At 41.9% G+C, this 20,195-nt stretch overlaps 2 protein-coding genes across 4 annotated transcripts in view; one reads left to right on the plus strand and one right to left on the minus strand.

Annotated features, from left to right (window-relative positions):
• INSYN2B (inhibitory synaptic factor family member 2B) overlaps positions 1-9,953 on the plus strand; it is a 38,833-nt gene extending 28,880 nt beyond the window's left edge. The window contains exons 4-5 of one of the 2 annotated variants that reach the window (XM_042992620.1): positions 5,457-5,689; positions 7,635-9,953. In XM_042992620.1, coding sequence (XP_042848554.1) covers positions 5,457-5,643 — 187 coding nt within the window. In that variant the 3' untranslated portion in view covers positions 5,644-5,689; positions 7,635-9,953. Of the gene's footprint in view, positions 1-5,456 lie in introns of both variants that reach the window. The other variant, XM_042992615.1, reaches the window with a different exon arrangement.
• Positions 1-20,195, minus strand: part of DOCK2 (dedicator of cytokinesis 2) — a 417,345-nt gene that overhangs the window by 208,879 nt on the left and 188,271 nt on the right. The window lies entirely within an intron of this gene.

Raw genomic sequence — 20,195 nt, forward strand, 5'->3', positions numbered from 1 at the left:
AGGGGGCGGTGAGGTCATTAAGGTGCACCAGGCCTTGGTCACCACACCTCACCACCCCTACCCCATACATATTGGGCAACTAGAATCTCACACAGATAGAGACTATTATGTTCTTTCAGTGCAATATATCTTAGAATACAAGCTTTGGAGCTAGACAAAGGAGGCTCAAATCCTGGCTCTATCACTGACCAGTGCATGCTCTTGGCAGAATATTTAACCTCTCCTTGGCTCAGTTTCCTTGTTTGTAAAATGAAGTTAATTGAGAAATACATGAGACATGTAAGAATTACTGAACTTGTAGTATAGTATCAACAATACGGATTACTACCAGTTCTTCTCTTTCTACCCCCTTCCTCTCCCTCCACTTCCTCCTCCTCCCTGCCTTCCTACTTCTCATTATTGTTATTATTATTCACTTAAATACTACATGTCCTCACCTAATGCGGTACAGGTCCTCTCATTCTTTCTTCTTCTTAGAATAAGACCCCCAGTAATAGACAAGCCCCAGGCTAAAACATTTGACCCCTCTTTAGGAAAAACAAAGGACTAGGAATCAGGAGACCAGGCTTATATTCTGATCATAATTCATGGTATGACTTCCCTTTGCCAACCCCTTTTGTCAGTTAAATGGGGACAACAATCTTCCCATATTTCTGGGCTATTGTAAGGGTAAAATAAAAACACAGATTTGAAATGTTTGCGGTTTGAAAGTGCTATATAAAAGTAAGAGGTTTCCACTGTTTGTTTCTATATAAACTTTTATCTCCTTTTGGCTCACCCAACTTTAGTTTGCCTAGCCAAGATACTACATCCAGAAACCAGCTCTATTGTTTACTTATATATTTATGTATTTATCCTCTTTTTGCTTCTCACTATTTCTTCTTCTAGACAAGCCATGACTTAGGCTTCTCGCTGCTTCCAATTACCTAGAAAAACATCCTTCTACTTTTCACCTAGCATGATAGCTGAAGCATTGATCTGTCAGTTAGATTAGTGAGGTGCCCTCAAGAGGAAAACCTGAAAGCTCTCTTCCATTTCTACTTTACACACTGCTCACTTTCTAAATCCAATGTGGTGCCATGCACAGTCATCTTGGGTAGGAAGGGCTTTAAGGCTCCCCAGTGAACTCCTCAGTGCCTCCACCCCTGAACCAGGTGTTAGGTATTCCACACATCTTCAAAGGACTAACCTCACAGACCTTGAATACTCTGGACTATCTCAATGGCTCCAGGCCTGAATCCCATACTGTAACAATTTCTTGACCACCGTTTGGCCCAAACTGTGAGCCAGAGCTCTACACAAGCTAGGCACTCAACATTTCTCTCCTCCATATGGAATATGAATGGCAGAAGATGATAAGAGTGGCAGGGTAGGGAAATTAAGAGGAAGAAAAGAAGCAGAGGTGAGGCTGGAGAAGTTACTGGTGTTCTATGTCAATACCAACCTACAAAGAACCCTCTGATAAGACTTTACTTGAATTCTTACCAAGTAGGCAGCTTATTTCCCTTTTCAAGAGGTTGCCAACTTGGTGTGGATTGGATAAGTAGGAAGTTAAGGGGTATCTCCTCTTCTCTACTCAGCCTCAAAATGAAAACAGATGAGAGAGGGCACTGCCCCTGCCTATTTATAAGGCAGCTGCTACCAAAACAAAATATACTCCCTCTCCTCCCCTCCAAACTAAACAGTAGTTTGTCAAACGGATGGATAAGAAGAAAAGTGACAATTTTCCTTTATGTTAATAAATTGCTTTGGCTGAAAACACATTAATCAATTTCTTTCCAAAGCATACATGCTTCCCTACACTATGCTATTTCCCTGGCCTTGAAAAAGAAAGTCACTTTCAATCCCCTTTAAATTGTCAAGACCAGTGGGGACAGTTGCAGGAGCGGGGTGGGGAGCCCTAATGATTATAATGGAACCCTGTGGTGTTTCCATAGAAACATAAAGAGTGTGTTCTTCCCCGAATGTATACCGAGGGGAGGAGTGAAGAATGATGTTGCCGACAAGGTGTACAATTACTGAAGAGCTAAAGGTGTGAGTGAGGAGGTAAGGCATTCAGTCCCTAAGATAGGGAGACAAAAGACTTATTGAAGAGTGGAGTGGGCAGAGACCATATCCTACATGAGGACATTTCATCTGTTATTTTGTCCCATCTGCACAACTACCCAGTGAGGTAGCTTTATAATCTCCTCTTTCAACTGAATCTCAGAAAGAGTAGCAGCTTGCCCAAGGTCACCCAGCCAGTAAGTGGTATAGCCTCAGTTCAAACCCAGGAGTGTTCTACTCAAGAGCCCCTGTTCTCTTCTCTATATTGTGCTGAACTTTAAATTGTGATGAGGAGACTGAGTTTACATTGTCTCCTGGCTCTTCTCTCCCCAGGCATGCCAATTCTATACACATTCTGGAATCACCCAGAGCATTATGTTTTCTAATTGATATTAGGACACTACTGTGAGTCTTGGCAAACTCAGGTGATTTGCTGTTGTTGTCATTTGTTTGTTTGAATTATGAAGTCAGAGAAATGTTACAGATGAAAAGAAGGAGGTCAGTTTATGTGTATGTTCGTATCATTTGGTAGACATATATGGATGAACAGTTGGCAAGTAGGGGTAGTGGGGATAAATGTAAAGCATATTTGTAAAGCAACTGTTAGTTTAATCATATACCTCAAATACTGGGATGTAAGATCCACTAGAGCAGTAACCACATCTGTCTGTCTTACTATTATCCCTGCAACTGAGCACAGTGTCAGGCCCAGAGCAGGATACACTGGCTGACCAGCTGGTTGGCTGGCTGGATGAATGGATGGTAGGTAGGATGGATGGATGGGCGGATGTATGAATGGATGGATAGACACATGGATGAGTGGTTGGATACATGGATGGTTGGCTGTCTGGCTGACTGGATAGATGGGTGAAATATCCTATACCAGAAAGCACAAGAAATTCCTGGAACGAGCAGGGAGTACCCACTTTCTTGGGCTCTATCTGGTGCTCTAAGATTAAGGTCATTTTTGTGCCTTTGGGGGAAGGATAGGGATATTTCAGGAGGTAGGAGAACTGTGAATGTGGATGTTCCCTACCTGTGAACTAGTGCTAGAGGGGGTAAGAATCAGAGTTTGCAACATACTGCTTTACCAGCTTTCCTTGAAGCAGTGTAGAGGTTGCTGAACAACTCTTCCCCAGCCCCCAAATCCATCTCTTTAAGTTTCCACAAGGGAGAGTGAGGTGCAGGTAGTGCAGACAAAAATTCACCCCAGGCCCAGAGACAAAGAGGAGTACAATGCTGATACTGCATCCTGGAAGGAAAGCCTCACTGTTTGAGTCTGTGGATGCCTCTGCTCACTGACCTAGCGAATCCTGGGCTGTGACTAAAATGCCCCTAATAGCTCTTGATGTTGGCTAGCATTTACTGAGGACAAAGAGCCACTGGACTACCAGCACAAGGAGGCCAGAAATAATGTTTATCTACCATTCCTTCCCTAGCACCTAGCATAGGGCCTGGCACATGGGTGATACTCAATAAATATTTGTTGAATGACTGACTGAAAACTTGATGCCTTGCTCTGAGCTGAACTTCTTAAATTTCACTGAAATCTTATGAGTAGATATCATGTTTATTTTGCATATGAAGACACTACTGCTTAAAAATAAGAAATGACTTCCCCAAGATCTCACAGCTAATCAGTTGTGGAGCTTTGCTTTGGAAAATACAGCCATTATGTAGGTCATCCATCCAGGAGTATATCTTTATAGAGGGCACCAGGGAGAAATGGAAAAAGAAAGGATGACACCAAGGAAAAGAAAATCTGGGCGAAGCTTATCAAAACTACAGAAATGAAATAATCAGAAACACCTTCCCAATACTCCCTAAGCACTGACACCCCATCCGTCTGACTACAAAACATGCCATCTGGCTCTTCTGACTCTTTAGCTTCTTCCATCTCAGAATGCCCATTTGGGGACTTCATTAGTCATGCATGACAACCATGATTTGCCTTTCCAGCAGCGCTTAGTCTGATCCTGGGTCTCTAAGAGGTGATATGGGATAGTAGACCAGGACCAAGTATCCTTTTAATGACAGCTCTTTTTCATCCCTTGCTGGTTAGAAAGGCTTTGGACAGTCATGTCACATTGCAAACCAATGTGGGGTCTTTCGTCTTCAATATGAAACATTTCATTTCCCTTCATGCTAAGCAAGGAGAATGTACTGTTTCCATGACTCTGCATTTCCTCCCCTTTCCACACTCCTACACTGGTTACTCATCTTGGGCCATCTGAGGCCTCTAGAATGAAACCAGGTAAAAATACAGCTAAAAGCTTAAGAGCCTTCTTATAAGGATCTCAGCACTGGAAACTCCTCCATAAGTAAATCCCCGAGGGAGGAAAGTGGACAATTAAGGGCAGAGGGAGCCCCTGCACAGCCTTCAGGGACATCTGCAGGATTCATTCTTTCTGGCCTGCCTCTCCAGCTTCTGGGAAAACTGAGTCCGAGTTATGAGTCAAGCTGACAAACCCTAACACACCTGCAGGCCTGATTCTCAAGCCCTCAAGGACACAGGATGTGTGAGTACCCACTATGAGCAAGCCAGAACTTCTGTACTCCTAGGCATCTGACTCTCTCAGCCTCTGGGAACCCTGGTCCCCAAATGCATCATGTTTAGCTCACAGACCTGTGTACAAATAATACAATGGAGTCTGTACATTAACAACTCCAAAACATACAAATAGAATAGCAAAGAAAAAAATGAAGATTAGGAAATGCCCAGTGAAGTATTTAAATATGTCTACATTGAGGAATATTACGTGGTGAATGTATATGGAAAGCTCTCTGAGACACATTGTTAAGTTGAGAAGCAAGGCAAAGAGCAAGACATAATGTATTAGTGGCAATAGTCGCAATGGTGACTCATAGAAGCTACCAAATATGGAAGCCTTACTACATGCCAGGTACTGCCCTAAACACTTCCTTTGTATTCTTTCACTTGGTTAATATACATATTAATTGCAAAGAAAGCCTTTGGAATAGTTGCTATTATTGTGTCCATTTTACTGATGAGGATACTGAGTGGTTAGTTCTTTTGTATCTTCCCCTGTATTATTTAAATCTTTTATAATGAGGCAGCTTTCATGCAAAATGTGTAAAAATAATTAGCAATTAGGGGCATTAAATAAATGTGAGAGAGATTGTAGCAATATTTACTGAACACCTACTATCAGGCTGTCATATTACATGTCTCATCCTCAAAAGGAAGGCATTACAGGTTCCAATTCAACCAGTGAGGAACTAGTGGTTGAAAGGGGTGGCACAGTTTTCCCAAGGTCAGCAGGTACCTAAGCATCTGGAACTTGATCTCAAAGCCTATGCTCTTCCATGTCAGTTAGATATTTGGTGATTCTAAATCAATAAGTGCTGATTTGAATTTACTTTCCTTCCTTCTCCTCTGTGTTTTTCAGTGTAGAATATGATTTTCGACAGCAGGAAGGCAGGTTCCATGAAGTTCTACAGAGTCTGGAGGAAGCAGAACCAGTTGAGGAGGCATCTCCCCCACCAAAGTCCCCAGCAGAGCCTCCAGTCCCTGAGAAACAGGACTTAAGGAGGAAAACCAAGAAAGTGAAGAAGAAATGCTTCTGGTGGATCTGAGCTTGTTGGGTCCATTCCCTTTGTCCTCCCCAAGTACCTCCCCAAGGTGGGGAAACCACTGCCCTCAGGCCTTCTCTACTTCTTAGCACAGGCCCCAGGTGGTGAGCCATTCAACTTGCAAAATGGGAAAGACTCGGGGCTGGTTTAGCTGCTGCTGGACACCTGACCACTAATCTCACCTAAATGAGTGACACTTGCTAAGGACTTTATGGATACTAGAGTGACCACTGGCCTAGTTCCCTGTCACACATGACCAGTTCACATCCTTGTTTGAGAGCCTAGGTTCCTACCATGGGCAAAAACCCCAACACATCTTCTAAAACCTCCATGATGCTAAACACTTCCTTCCCATCCTGAGTTCATCATCCCAAAAGAAAAAAAAAAAAATGTTGCGCACAACAGGAAAATAGAGGAATGTTATAATCAGATACCCCGGGGTGGGGGGTGGGGGCCGGGGGGGCAACTAGAAACATAAACTGGCAGTTTTCTAAGATATTGGCATACATAAGTACAACAGAAGCGGGTAGGGCATAAAAATGCAAGATCACTTCATGGATTGGGTAATTTTCATTTTTAGTTAGCCCTTAGATCCCATGGGACCCAGATCCCATGTCATCTCATGCTATGTGAGCTTTACAGTCTGTGGCAGAGTAAAGTTATGGCAGGATATAAGGAACTTGTTGGTATGGCCATCCTGTAATTATAGCCGCTGCAGGGCCTGCCTTAAACCATTGTGATTCTCAGCTTGGGGCCTCAGACCTGTTGGCAAATGGGTGGGACCTGGTTTGGGCTTGAACTCGAAGGTTCCACAGTTACTGTCCCTGCAATATTTAAGACCATGAGATCCAGCAGCCTGTCTGTCCGTTTCATCTCACCAGTAACATCAGACTAAGATAAAAACACAACACTGGTTCTTGTTCATTCATCCCAGCAACAGCCTTGTAGATAGGTCCCAAAGTATATTAATCTACACAATTTCCCTTTGTGATGACCAGGTGATGGTCACCTGATTGAAGAAGCAGCAGGACTGGGGATGAGGATATATTTTCTTCCATTTTAGTATTAAAGACCTTTCCTTCCCAAAGTCTGAATTCTTTTGAAGTCTGACTCATTCTTTTGGCAAGATCCTCATACATGTGGGTCCAGTCAAACTTGCATGGCTGAACAAACTACTATAATGTAATTAATTGCTACATACTCTTGGGGATAAGGGGTAGGTTGGAAAGGCTCGAATTCCTTTGCATTAAATTCTCTAGCAGCCTGTGGTTGCATTGATGCTGCTTAGAAAAGGGATCCTAAAGCTCCACAGGCATTCAATGAAGAAGGCATTTTATAATCCCCTTTGCTGAAGATCAGGTCTCTGAGTTAGAGTCTTTGCGGAGTGCACGTGGGATGTACGTACCCCACTGCAAATTGAGACTCACTGAACAAACCACTCCGACAGCTTCACCTTTCCCTGTCACCGTGCTGCAGTGCACAAAGCTATTTCGGTGAGAGTGAGAGGGAAATTTGGCAAAGAGTCTCAGCTTGCACTATTTAAGTCTTGGAATGTCATTCAAGATGTTCTCATTCTGTTTCTAGTGTAATGTTTAAACCCACAAAATGAGACCGGAATACATAACACTAAGTTGGAATTAAGATAAATACACTTGTCATACTTAAGAAGTCACATTTCAATAAGATATGCTACCACTGGCTAAAAGCCACAGATCTTTCTGTATCCACACAATCAACTCTCAGTTGGCCCCAACAGTGGAAAAGAACAGCACAGAAGATAATCCAATAAGACAAAATCATTTGGGATGTCTTATGTAATTTTATCTCATAGTAGAGCTTCCATCTTAATTTGCTTTGCTTACACCAATTTTCAAATTAATTTATATTCTTGGGTAGCATGCTGGGATGAAAATAATCCTGTTCCCGGAATTAAGAGACCCAGGCAACAGAACAGTCTATAACACTAACCTTCAGCAAATTGCTTAAATTTTCAGGGCCTGGTTGTCCATTCTTGAACGGAGATGTAAACACCTACTCTACCTACTTTGTAAGCTCTGTGCACATTCCAACATCAAAATGAGCAGAACGACCCAGAGCTGAGTTGGATCATTTGCCAAAGTTACCCTGGAACGATGAAGAGGTGTCTGAGGTAACTCACACAAAAGGATAATCCAACTCTTGAATGATGAATCTCACCTTGTCATACACTTGTATTGAGTGAGGGGCCTGAGATAAAGCCTCAACTGAATTAAATGAAACTGGGGTTGGAAAATTTTGACATTTTGAGAAAAAACAAACAAACAACAACAACAACAAAAAATGAGGCTATATAATTCTATACCAAAGCACAACATAGCACTGCTCAGGCCACCAGCCTGAAACCAGAAAGGTCTCTTCTGAATACTGGACATTTAAAATAGTTAGGAGGGAAATGGATTCAGTAAACACCTTCCTGCTACACAAAAATGGTCATCTCCATGTTTTGAAGAACATACAGATACGTATGCCAAACCTCTATCTATACTCGTCTACCATGTGAAATCACTTCTTTGTAAAATATGATGTAACATCTACCATGCTATTCTACAGAAATGCTGTACTTGAGGTTATATGGTTTTATGGAGAGATATTAATTTGGCAAAAATTACTTTTGTAAAATTGAAGGGAAAGAGACTAACATATCAACTTAAGTTGCAGGAGTTTGTGTAGCTGCTTTCTCTGTAGTTAAAAAAATAGGTACTCACTATACTTGGAACTTCATGCCAGCTCATCTGTAGAGAGCACCTTCTTCAAGACTGTGTACCAATGTAAGGTTTTGTAAATTTCTAAACTGTTTTAAATGGGATATTATCTTTTGCAATAAACTTACGTATTTTTCCTAGGTTTTAAGACTCCATTACTAGCTTGGGTTGATTTGGGTTATAAATTTAAACTTAAGAAGGATGCCTCAACGGTCCTAGGGACAGGGATATTTTTCATTATAATTGCTTCTAATTGTGTTCCAGGAAAACAGATAAACAAAGAACACATTTACAATTTAGTGCCGCAATGATCACATGAAGCCCCACATGTCCTGAGAGTGAAGGAGGCAGTTTAAATCAATGGAATAGTTCCTAGCTTCATTTAGATGGATATACTTTCATATTTTTATCATTATTGTGCCCATACACCTGAACTATAATTTATGCAACTTAAGAAAATTTTTTTAATAATTTTCTTTCTTCCTTAAAAGTTCCCTAAAAGGCAACTCTATATTACCACCATAAGGAAACCAATATGATGCTCCAAAAATAGAAGATGAAATCAAAATACTTTTATTAAACTCTTGCTAAGATTTTTGAGTGTTGAAGGTGTTAAGCCTGAGACCAGCTCTCTTTGTTAAAAAGGGAAATTAGCAAATATTCAACACATGCTAAAGCCACTTTAACACCAAGCACATTTTCTACTTGACTAATCAGGACGTTTGAGAGAGAACTGAAAGGAAAACAACTTTCCTGTCATGTGATTCCTTTTTTTTTTTCCCTGCATTGTCCATGACCCATCTAAAGCCAGCTTGTTTACCAATTTAAGGCGGGAAGAGTCATGGGCATAGAATCAGAAGTCTTGGGTTTGATATTATTCTGCCACTTTCTTTTTGCTAGGTGACTTTGGGAAAGTTAACCTCTGGGAGCCTCAGACTCCTTATAATACTGAACATAACCTTTGTCTTACAAGGATGTCTGACAATGAAGTGAGTAAAAGCCCTGAGCACAATGTAGGGTACACAACAGGTGCTCACTAATTGCATATTCGTTCATTTGCTGATTGGAGTAAATTGGGAGAGAAGATGCAAGATGCCTTCATGGGGATGCGGTAGGTTTTCAGAAGCAAGCTTAAGATTTTCTCAGTCAAAAAATGGTATTGATAAGGAGTAAACTCTTCTTGCTTTTATTAAGACCAGAAACCATGACAATGAATTGTTAAGTGACAAAGTCCTCAGTGATCCAGAAGAATATGAATGTATATTAAACACAGCATAGCACTCTGAGAAACGAAAGATCCTTGTTGCATGGAATAAATATCCTTGAGGTGAAAGACACTGCAAGAGCTGGGTCCGTGCCATTTTCAGCATGAGGCAGTCAAGTAAGGCTCGATGAGTCGTCCAAGGGCTCACAGCAATCACTTGGGGAAGTCAGTGCTGGAGTAATGTAGTGGTGGGTGGAATATGTGAAGGTCGATGGGACCCCATGGCCCCGGGTTAGTTCCAGGAACCACTGACACTAAACTTGAGACCAATTCCGACCGGCAGGTTCAACTTCCTCATTAGCTGAGCAGAGGTCTCAATACCCTTTGCTTGAAAAGGCTTTCATTTCGAGCTGCTCAAGGCAACTTGCTGTATGCTAAAAACATATTTTTTTTTAAGTCCCAAGAAACATAGGCATTTTATGATCATTATGCTCATAAAGCATGGCTTGCAATGAAAAGAGCTGCCGGACAAAGCCACACCCAACCAACACTGTTTGTGTTTGGTGTAAACTATGTTTGACAAGCTTAATATTCAAAAGCCCTTTGAGCTTCATCTCAACTTCATCCCCGTCTTTTAACCAACTTACAGCTTGAATTCTAATTGATCACATCTATCACCCCTACTCCTGAGGTTTCCCAAATGTATGATTTCAGCCTGCCTCCTACAGGACCCTCAGCCCAGGAAGAGCAAACCTAGAGTTTGGTTTTCTCACTGCCAGATGAAGCCAGGTTCCAAGATAAACACACCTCTCCTCCACTGCTGGCATCCTGTCCCAAACCCCTTCTCTCAGATGGCCTCCACAAATGTCCCAACTGGTCCCCCAACATATACTCCCTTTCCATTGCAGCATATTCTCCACATTGCCGCAAAGACAATTACTGCAAAATTTAGATCTGACCCATGTCACACTCTGGCTTCCTGACAAATTTAGAAAGTAAGACCAGGTCTGTCACCCAGAAGGGCCCATCTGACTCTCCCATGGAAGCTTCCATCTCAGGCACTTCCCCTGTCTGCTCTACAGACCCATTATCCTAACACATCCTTAAGGATCTGTGTAAGCTTTTCTGTCTGCCCGGAAAAATCTACTCGATGTCATCCTCCCCTGGTCAGTTTCCAGCTCTACTGGGACTTCCCAGGTAAGGTTTTCCAAGACTACTACCACCACCATCCTAGATCACATGAAAAACTCCTTTTGTATACTCACCTGGCACCAGAGACCCCTCCATCAAAATTCTTGACACAGTTGACCTTGTACATATATTTGTGTCATTCTTTGATGACTATATTTCTCTCTCATTAGCCTATAATCTTCTTAAGGTAGGAATCCTGCTTATTTTTGCTTACCTTTGTGTCTTTAGCACTTAGCATAATGGAATTCAAATATCTGATGCAGTAATAAATTAATGAATGAACTGGATCCAGTGGATCAACATGAAAAAATGATTCCCAGGGTTTTTTCGTTTGTTTGTTTTCTTGCCTATCAGTCCTCCAGTGGGGATGGTGCCACTGGAATCTATAGGCTCTATCTTTCCCCCAGGAATATCCATCCTTCTACTGATTAGTAAGCAATGTGCCCAGGGCTTGTAATTCTACTATGGTCTACCTGGCACTCAGGACCCAGGAACATCAAACCACTATCATCCTACCCCCACTGCCAACCTCCTAATACCTTTATTCTGAACGTTGACAGCCCAGTTTAACCTTGTTTCAGAACAAATTGCCATCATAATTAAATCCCAATGCATTTTTCACATTTTACCAAGATACTGCCTTACTATATGAAAGAGGAAATTAGTTTTGAAATTAAAGCAGATTGTTAACTATTTTCTCTGTAATGTTTTCATTAAAATGCCAAAATTTATTACATGTGACCTAGTCCCTTTTATAGAAAATGCAATTTAAAGGAGACAGGGTCTATGTAACTGAAGAAACATTTTGGGCAGAGCATTTTGCCTTGGTTTAAACCACAACTAAAATGAAAAGACAATAAGCATCAAACCAAAGGATTATTTGCTCCAAAGCAAATAAAGCATTTATTATCACAAATGGCCTCACAAATTCTTAGAATCCACAACCATATTATATTAAATTTCATTCAAATAAAACCATTTTTTTTTCTCCTGGCAAAACTTCAATATGTATTTTTTTAAATCATCAGCTAAACACAATGACCTCCCATTGGTGCTTGGGTTTGGTTTCCCAGGTAGCACATGTGTTGTGATACCCTGGTTATGCTGACAGAAAAGCCTTCATTCTCCTGAGCCAAATGGGCTGAGTCACTTTAATTGATGAAATTGAGAGTGGTTCACATAGCTCTTTCAGCAAGCACTCCAAGCCTGACTGAATCCAATCCCACATGCAGAAATCCCATATGGGTGATGGAGAAGAGAAGTCATGAGCTGTTGCCATTGTTTTTTGTTTGCTTGTTTGTTTCAAGATAGAAAACAATGTGCTGTCTATAGTTAGGGATCAAGGGGAGCAAATTCAAAGCCATGTAATGAACTCACCACTGACCTGAATGGATTTCCTGAATAGATCCTTCCCTCTTCTCCAGAACCATGTATCCACCAGCTCCAGGGAAACTTCTCAGATCAACCCCAGCCCTAATCACTTTTTTTCAACAGTTATTGATTCCCTTCTCTGTGTTGGTCAAGAAAATCATAGATGCAGCTTGCCTTATAGAGCTTATTATGGCCCAGAGAAAGGTGATGTGTTCTGACAATAAGCACATGTCCTTTTCTGATTCACGCACCTGTATGTAACACCCACCTTCCCTCCTTTTGACCCTCTTAAAGCAGTCTTCATTATTCTCTTGTGATGATTATTTGTCTTAAATTATAGCTATTTCTAGTCCTCCCTTCACCCCTTCTTTCCCCACTATATGTTGTGTCCTGAGAGTGGGAACTGCTTTCCTCAGTTTGTAAAGTCAAGGAGGTCCTTGTTTAACTGAAATGAATGACTTCACCATCATGAGCCCTTGACTGTTCTATGTAGACCACTGTACTGGCCTTCAAGGGCTACTTTCTCTACTTTTCCAGCTCCCTTGGATCCAGCTCTCTCCTGGCTGCCTGAGGGATCTCTCTAAGACACACATCTGGCCATTACCTGGTTTCTACAACACCCTTAAAAGCACCCCACCAGCATCCTAGAGCATAACAATCCTCCCACAGCAACACAATTTCCTTACAATCTGACTGCAATCTAGTATGTATTGCCTAACTTCCTACTATTCTACTTCCCCCTATCTCTGCCTCCTTGTCATCTCGCAAAAAAGTCAGAGGCTATTGCATATCAGTGACTTAATACATGCTGTTCCCTCTACCTGGGACATTGTTCCATTACCTATCTATCATGGAAAATAATTTTCATTTGGGAGGAATAAATGAATATGAGCCATGTTACTACTAATTATGATAATAAAGGCTCTAGCTTCTTGAAGTTAAAATGGGCTGTGAAATGCTTTGCTTCCATTAACTGATTTATTTCAAGGTAGCTTACAACCACCCCATTTTCCAGGAGAATAATTGAGGCTTAGAGGGTAATAGTAATGTGTCCATGTATACAAGTATGAGGTGGTGAAGACTGGACTGCCTTCAAGGTCTGCCAAACTTGGGAGCCTGGGCTTTTACCTCCTATGCCAGACAGCAAGTTGCAATCTAAATGTCACCTCCTCTCTGTAACTTTTTCTGATCATCCCCCGCCCCTGCCATGGGATTAGTCACTCCATCCTCCCAGTACTCATGGAGCTTTGAACAGGCTGCTGCTTATATTATCTTGACATTTCTTTTGTCAAGCTCTCATGCACATCTCCACCAGGGAGCAAAGTCCTGGGGGACAGAAATTGTCATCTGAATCTCTATGGCCCTCTAGGTGTTTATCACACTGCCTAAAATGCTATATGTGCTTCATATATGATTGTTGAATGAACTGGGAGAAAATAGGGAGATGAAAACGTTAGGAGGAAAAACAACCCATGGTACAAAGACCAGAACAAGGCTAGAAGTACTGACTTCTGCCCCTGACTTTCTGCACAATTTTGAACAAGTACGTTCACCTCCATCCCCCACATCTGTCTTTAAAATGAAACCATCTGCCTTTCTGGCTTCACAGGCTGGTTAGAAGAAAAGTAAAATTATATACATGAAAATGCTTCAGTAAGTTTGACTATCTCATTAATTCCTATTTTTAAAGAAATAGTGTTTGAGGATTTTTTTTCCTGATTATAAAAGGAAAGCAAAATCATTTTAGAAAAAAGTGAAGCTACAGAAATGTACAAATCATGTGTCACTTAAGCAGAAGATATCAACATAATTTTAGCTTCAGAACAGAGTCTCTGGGCCTGACCTCTGGGAGATCCAGGGATTCTGGTGAGGGGCCACATGTCTTCCCTCCCTGGCTTCCAGGATCCCTGATGGCTTTCTTTTTATTTTTGGGTCTTTTGACCCTTTCTCTATATTTAAGACATAGAATTTCCTCATGTTATTAAAAAATCATCATCAATATTTAATGACTGCACAAATGCATCACTGGATGAACATAGCATAAATCTAGAAAAAGGGGTTCTGATCTTGAAGAGTCATTTGACGGCATTGATTCCTTTGAGTCCCTTTAGAAGGTCAACACCCGGGAAAGAACAGCATGGACCCTTGTGGGGGAGCCTGCTGCATTCAACGTTGTGCTGACAGGGTCTCTCAGGATGGCTCCAGCCCCGCAACAACATTCCCAGGGAAGGACCCTCTGTGATGGGATTTCTCCTTTTGTCTGGGACTCAAGCTTTTGTAGCAGACATATGGCATCTGGTTTCATCTCAAGGGGGCTTTGTGCACAGCCCAGCTGTAGCAATAGCTTAATAATACTTCCCAAATCCAGGAGAGATCCCAAGTCAGGGCCACAAAATAGTTTGTCATCTGATACATAACATTTGCATCAAAGCAAGAGAAGACTCCAGTACTGAAGGAGAATAATAATGGCTCTTCTTTACCAAAGACCTGCTAGGTGGTAAGCCCCATGTGATGGGCTTTAGACATGCTTTTTCATCCAATCCCCACCATTATACCCCCATTTTATAGATAAGGGAACTGAGGAACAGAGAGCTGTGAAGTGAAAAGACTTCCTAGCTGTGGAATAAGGTCTTCTCACTCCCTAAGAAAAGTATGACCAGTTTCCAACTAGTAAAATCCTTTCAAACTCGAGACCTTGGGACCCAACTCCACAGCCCTTAGAAAGCAATGTTGGGTGTGAGAGCACTCAGTCAATGCCCAAATGGCAGACATTCTAAAGTTTCCAAAGTTTCCAAAGTTCTCCAAGGACAAGAAAAGGCTGGCCTCTCCTCCAGTGCCAGGAAATAGGACAGCAGATATAGTGAAGTCTTACCTTTAAGAATATACTTAAAATTACTTGTTCAAAATCAGGTCTGGCTCCACTTACGGAAAGCTAAAAGGCACTGAGATATTTGGATGTAATTTCATTAGGGCGATGATGTACCAGTCATGCATTTCCTAGTACTCCTTATACAATTCCTAAACCCCATCTCTGTCTCTCCCTCTCTGGGTGCTGACAACAGCAGTGTGTTTCCTATGCTGCTTGCCACCAGCTTCTCCAGGGCCTAAGCTCACCTCCTCTGTAGAATCACATGTTGTGTGTCACTGCATCACACGTGAGACTGTTATGGTAGCAGCAGCAACAGGAGAGTGCTTATTATCTAGGAGCATTCTGTCCTCATAGCAGAGGTTTGCTCAACTGGACAGACCAGGGAGGCTGCAGTAGCTGTTTTAATGAATTTAGGAACCTCACGTTTCCCTTTCATTTTCATCTCTGTGGCTCATCATGGAACAGAAGGAAGGTTGGGAGAATGAAACCAGCTCTTTTTTATGCCCCAGTTCTGAAACTTTGTCTGGAAGAATTCTACCACATAGGGCTCATGAAGTATTTGGGAATTTTATATAGGAAAGACCTTCATGGGAAAGCTTGACATGAAACAAATCTTCTCTCATCTTATTTTTTTTTTAATTTTTTTTTAATGTTTATTTATTTTTGAGACAGAGAGAGACAGAGCATGAATGGGGGAGGGGCAGAGAGAGAGGGAGACACAGAATCGGAAGCAGGCTCCAGGCTCCGAGCCATCAGCCCAGAGCCCGACGCGGGGCTCGAACTCACGGACTCACAGACCGTGAGATCGTGACCTGAGCCGAAGTCGGACGCTCAACCGACTGAGCCACCCAGGCGCCCCTCTCATCTTATTTTTTAAATCAGAATTATTTTAAAGCTAGACATTAATTTGTACTTTTCATTTTAGTTTGTTCTTTCCATTCATTCATTTCCACAGCTTGGATAAATGCCAGCCACATGCCAAGTCCTAGGCCTATGGACAGGATCTTCAAAGATAATGGGATACAATCTCTTTCCTCAAGAATCTTAGTCTACTGTGGAACATAGACAGGTAAAGAGAAAATTCCATTATGATATGGTAATACTGTAATTTAAAAATGGGCAAAGAACAATGAGATCACTGAAGAAAGATGATCTTGAGGAATGAGAGAAGATTTCACAGACCAGGAGATGGAGATAAGGCCAAAAATACTGCTCCCTGTTTCAACCCCCTTACTCTTCCTCTCCATCTATTCAAATTTTCATGTTACTCAAGAACTAGACCCAATTATATGAAGTCTACCTTGATAACTGACTTCTGTGCATACGTGCTATGGGTTCCTTGGAAGTTGAGATACTAATTAATTTTTTTTGCATATATACTTTAGGCCATGTACTCTTTGATATGCAATTACCAAAATCCTTTTTAAAGTAAAACTTCCTAAGGTGCCTGGGTAGCTCAGTTGGTTAAGCATCTGACTCTTGATTTTAGCTCAGATCATGATCTCATGGTCATGAGATCAAGCCCATGTCAAGCTCTGCTCTGGGCATTGAGCCTACTTAAGATTCTTAAGATTCCCTCTCTTTCTCTCCTTCTGCCACAGCCCTATGTTCTCTCTCTCCCTCTCTCCCTCTCTCTCTCAAAAATAAATAATAAAATAAAATAAAACAAAATAAAAAAGTAAAACTTCCCCACCCACAGGACATAAGCACCCTCTACAAGACCATATCAAGCAGCAACCAAGCTACCCCAAGCTAATGATGCCACCTCTTGGTATCAACTGGAATTTCAGGACTCTTATATAATGTTTCTTCTCTTTCTTAACCTGATCTCCCCCTAACACATACACATACACTTACACATACACACATTTACTCTTTTAATTTTTTCAAGTTTTATCTCAGAAAAACAATGTCCCAGACATGCACAGTGAAATGCTTAAGATGGTGGCTTCAAACTCTGTGGACCTGGATTTGGATTCTGTATTCCTCCTTCCCCTGAATGTGATGCTGGACAAGAGCTCAAACCCTCTGATCACTGTTTCCTTTCTGAGAGCAGATAATAATTTTTTGTCAACCTCACAGATTAAACGTGATAATGTCCTCAAATTTCCATCTCTGCCACACAGTAAGCACCCTAGAAATTTTAACTGTGATCATCTCCAACATATATATCCTCTGAAGAAAATGAATACATCCTTTCCCCAATTCTTTCCATTTGGTCCAGTTATTCAATAACAATTCTCTCTCCTCCCTTACTCTCCTAGTCTAATCATGCCCTAAGGGTGATAATAGTAACACTTGCATAAGGGTAATGCAAGTAACACTTGCATGTTAAGGAAAAGAATCGTGGTTTGTATGTAAATAAAGTAAATAGCAGAAATATTCCATTCCTTCAGCAGTGTTCATTCAGGTCATCCTATATGCCAGGGACATTGTGTTTCCTACAGATGCAGAAGTGATGAAGACATTGTTCTGTAGTGCCAGGAAGAATGTTCTTGTGACCGTGTGATGAGTACATGAGACTGGTTCATGCTGAAGAGAGCAGAGGGGTACCAACTTGCATGAGTGGAATGTGGGTCAAGATGTGCCTCCAGGCCAATACATGAAAGAAAAAGAGGAGTTTTCGAGGAGGAAGGTTTTGCAAAGAAAGGTAAGAGGAGTATATTCTAGACAGAGGGAATGGCATGCAGGAGAATGCAAAGAAGAAAAGGAACATTCTGTAGCTAGCAGAACAGTTCCATCAATTTGGCACAAGAGTGGGAGGTCAAGAGCATAGGGGAAAGAGGCAGGCCTGTACTGGGCACACTGAAGGCCGTGGTGAGCAGCTGGGCCATTATCTTCAGCCACGGTGAGGCCACTGAGGCTTGCCCACCAGGAAAGCTCTACGTGATAAGACCACATGGGCTGCAACAGGAAGAATTCAAAAGGGACAAGAGAGGAGGCAGTGTGTCTTGGTAGTAGCTACAGCAGAGGAAGTGGTGAGAGACAGTCATGGCCAGACCCCAGTTAGTAGCATTGATGGTAGAGGGAAGCTCTGGATTAGAGAGGCCTTTAGACACAGAACCTGGTGGTCTGCTCAAGAAAGTGGGCACAAGCTGTGTGCAGAAGGGGAAGGAGACTTGAGATCATTTCACACTTCCATTCTAGCTTTGTCTTCTGCAAAACCTGCTATTTTGTAAGTCCCAAGACTCCAGGCTCTTGTTCTGACTTTACAGATTCCCATAATTGAGGAGATTGATTCTAAATATATCACTGTCATTACAAAGCCACCAAGAATCCAGTGCCACTTCGCAGGTTTCTGAAAGTTGACATGTAGGTCATCTCACCAGACTGCAAGGTCTAGGCAGAGCAGCATCTGGAGCTTGGAGGTGCCCATTATTACCTTTAAAATATTCGATGCCTAAAGAACAATTTAAGGTCTTAGTGGTGTAGGAGTATATACTATGCTATTTAAGAGGAGGAACTCTATAAACAGCTTTGCCTGGGTTCAAGTCCCAGTTCCTCCACTAACAAGTTGTGTGATTATAGGTAAGTTATATAACCTCTCTGTGTCTCAGTAACCTCAGATGTAAAATACGAGTCTCTGAGGCAGGTTGAGAAGTAAGACACATAAGGTGCTTAGCTCTTTGCCTGGAAAACAGACGATTTGCTCAATAAGTAATAACTTTGTTGTAAGTATTGTTTGTTAACAAAGTGTTGGGTTGCTGAGTGAAGGTGTGGAGTCAACCAACCACTTCTGGCTTGGAACCTCACATCCTCCTGTCCTAGACAGTCCTCACACCTGCTCTCCATGGGACAGGTTTGGGTGGAGGTGGCACTAACTGTCTTGCTGTGGCCCCTGCACAAGCATCTTGAAGTCTGTGGGCTCACAGTGTATCAGAGAGTGGTCATGTAGGTGGGCCATTTGCCATTTGGAAAGTGAAGTCAGAACTTGAAAATCCTGGCTCTCTGATACTCAGGTATTTCCTGGAGTCTTCAGCACTATTGTGAGGTGAAGCAGTGGAGGATGGGGCAATCACCACCTTTTTTTTCCTTCCTTTTTGAACAAACTGCTTTGAATTTCCGGAGCTGGCTTGATGCCAGCTGCATTTACCTTTATTTAATCACTCAATAGACTCCTCTGCAAAAACCGGGGTAATTAGGTCCAAAATATATCACCCAGAGGCTTATTTTAATTACCCGAAATAAAAACTAGATCCCAATTTCAACAAAATTACCAGATTGTTCCCCTTCCAAGAATTTCTGGCAGTGTGTAAATTCCCTGGTTGATTCTCCCTATGAGATTGTCCATCCCCAGCACTAAGGAGGCCACACACAGGGAACAGCCTTCTGTAGACCAGTCAGCAGAAGGATGTAACAGTCAGGGAAGGTTCTCTGAGACAGCCCCCTCACCTACCCAAAAAAATCTGAGAAGTTTTCCTTGCACTGTTCTAAGACCTACAGGATAGCACAACAGACACATGCTCTGATGTTGGACATCCCTAGTTCACATCCCACCTTGCTACTAGCCATGTGACTTTGACCATGATGTTTTCATCCTCTGATGCTCAGTCACTCTATTCTCCCAAACAATGGGAGATGATGACAATTACCCATGAGGAATCAAAGACATGCTCCATCACATCTGATTTCCAGTCAAACTTTTTTTTTTTAATTTTTTTTAATGTTTATTTATTTTTGAGACAGAGAGAGACAGAGCATGAACGGGGGAGGGTCAAAGAGAGGGAGACACAGAATCTGAAACAGGCTCCAGGCTCTGAGCTGTCAGCACAGAGCCCGACGCGGGGCTCGAACTCACAGACTGCGAGATCATGACCTGAGCCGAAGTCGGCCGCTTAACCGACTGAGCCACCCAGGCACCCCTCAAACTTTTTTTTAACATCGCTGAAGATTACAATCAATGCAAAAATAAGCCTCTGTGTCACAGTTTAATTGGTAGCATGATCTCTTTCATATGGGTGCATAAAATCATAGTGATTCTTACATTTGATAAAATAGGACATGTAGCACATAGAATCCATTCCCTGGTAAAATGTTAAGTTCTCAGATTATTTTTTTCCATTACTCTTCTGCTCTTATACCACAGCCTTCTTAACCAAAAATATGCAAAAGAGAATATGGGTTCTACAAGAGCTTTTGGACTGGGCTGGAAAAACACCAAAGATTTTAGTCAATACAT

Source organism: Panthera tigris, chromosome A1, assembly GCF_018350195.1.
Source record: "Panthera tigris isolate Pti1 chromosome A1, P.tigris_Pti1_mat1.1, whole genome shotgun sequence".
Lineage (NCBI taxonomy): Eukaryota > Metazoa > Chordata > Mammalia > Carnivora > Felidae > Panthera > Panthera tigris.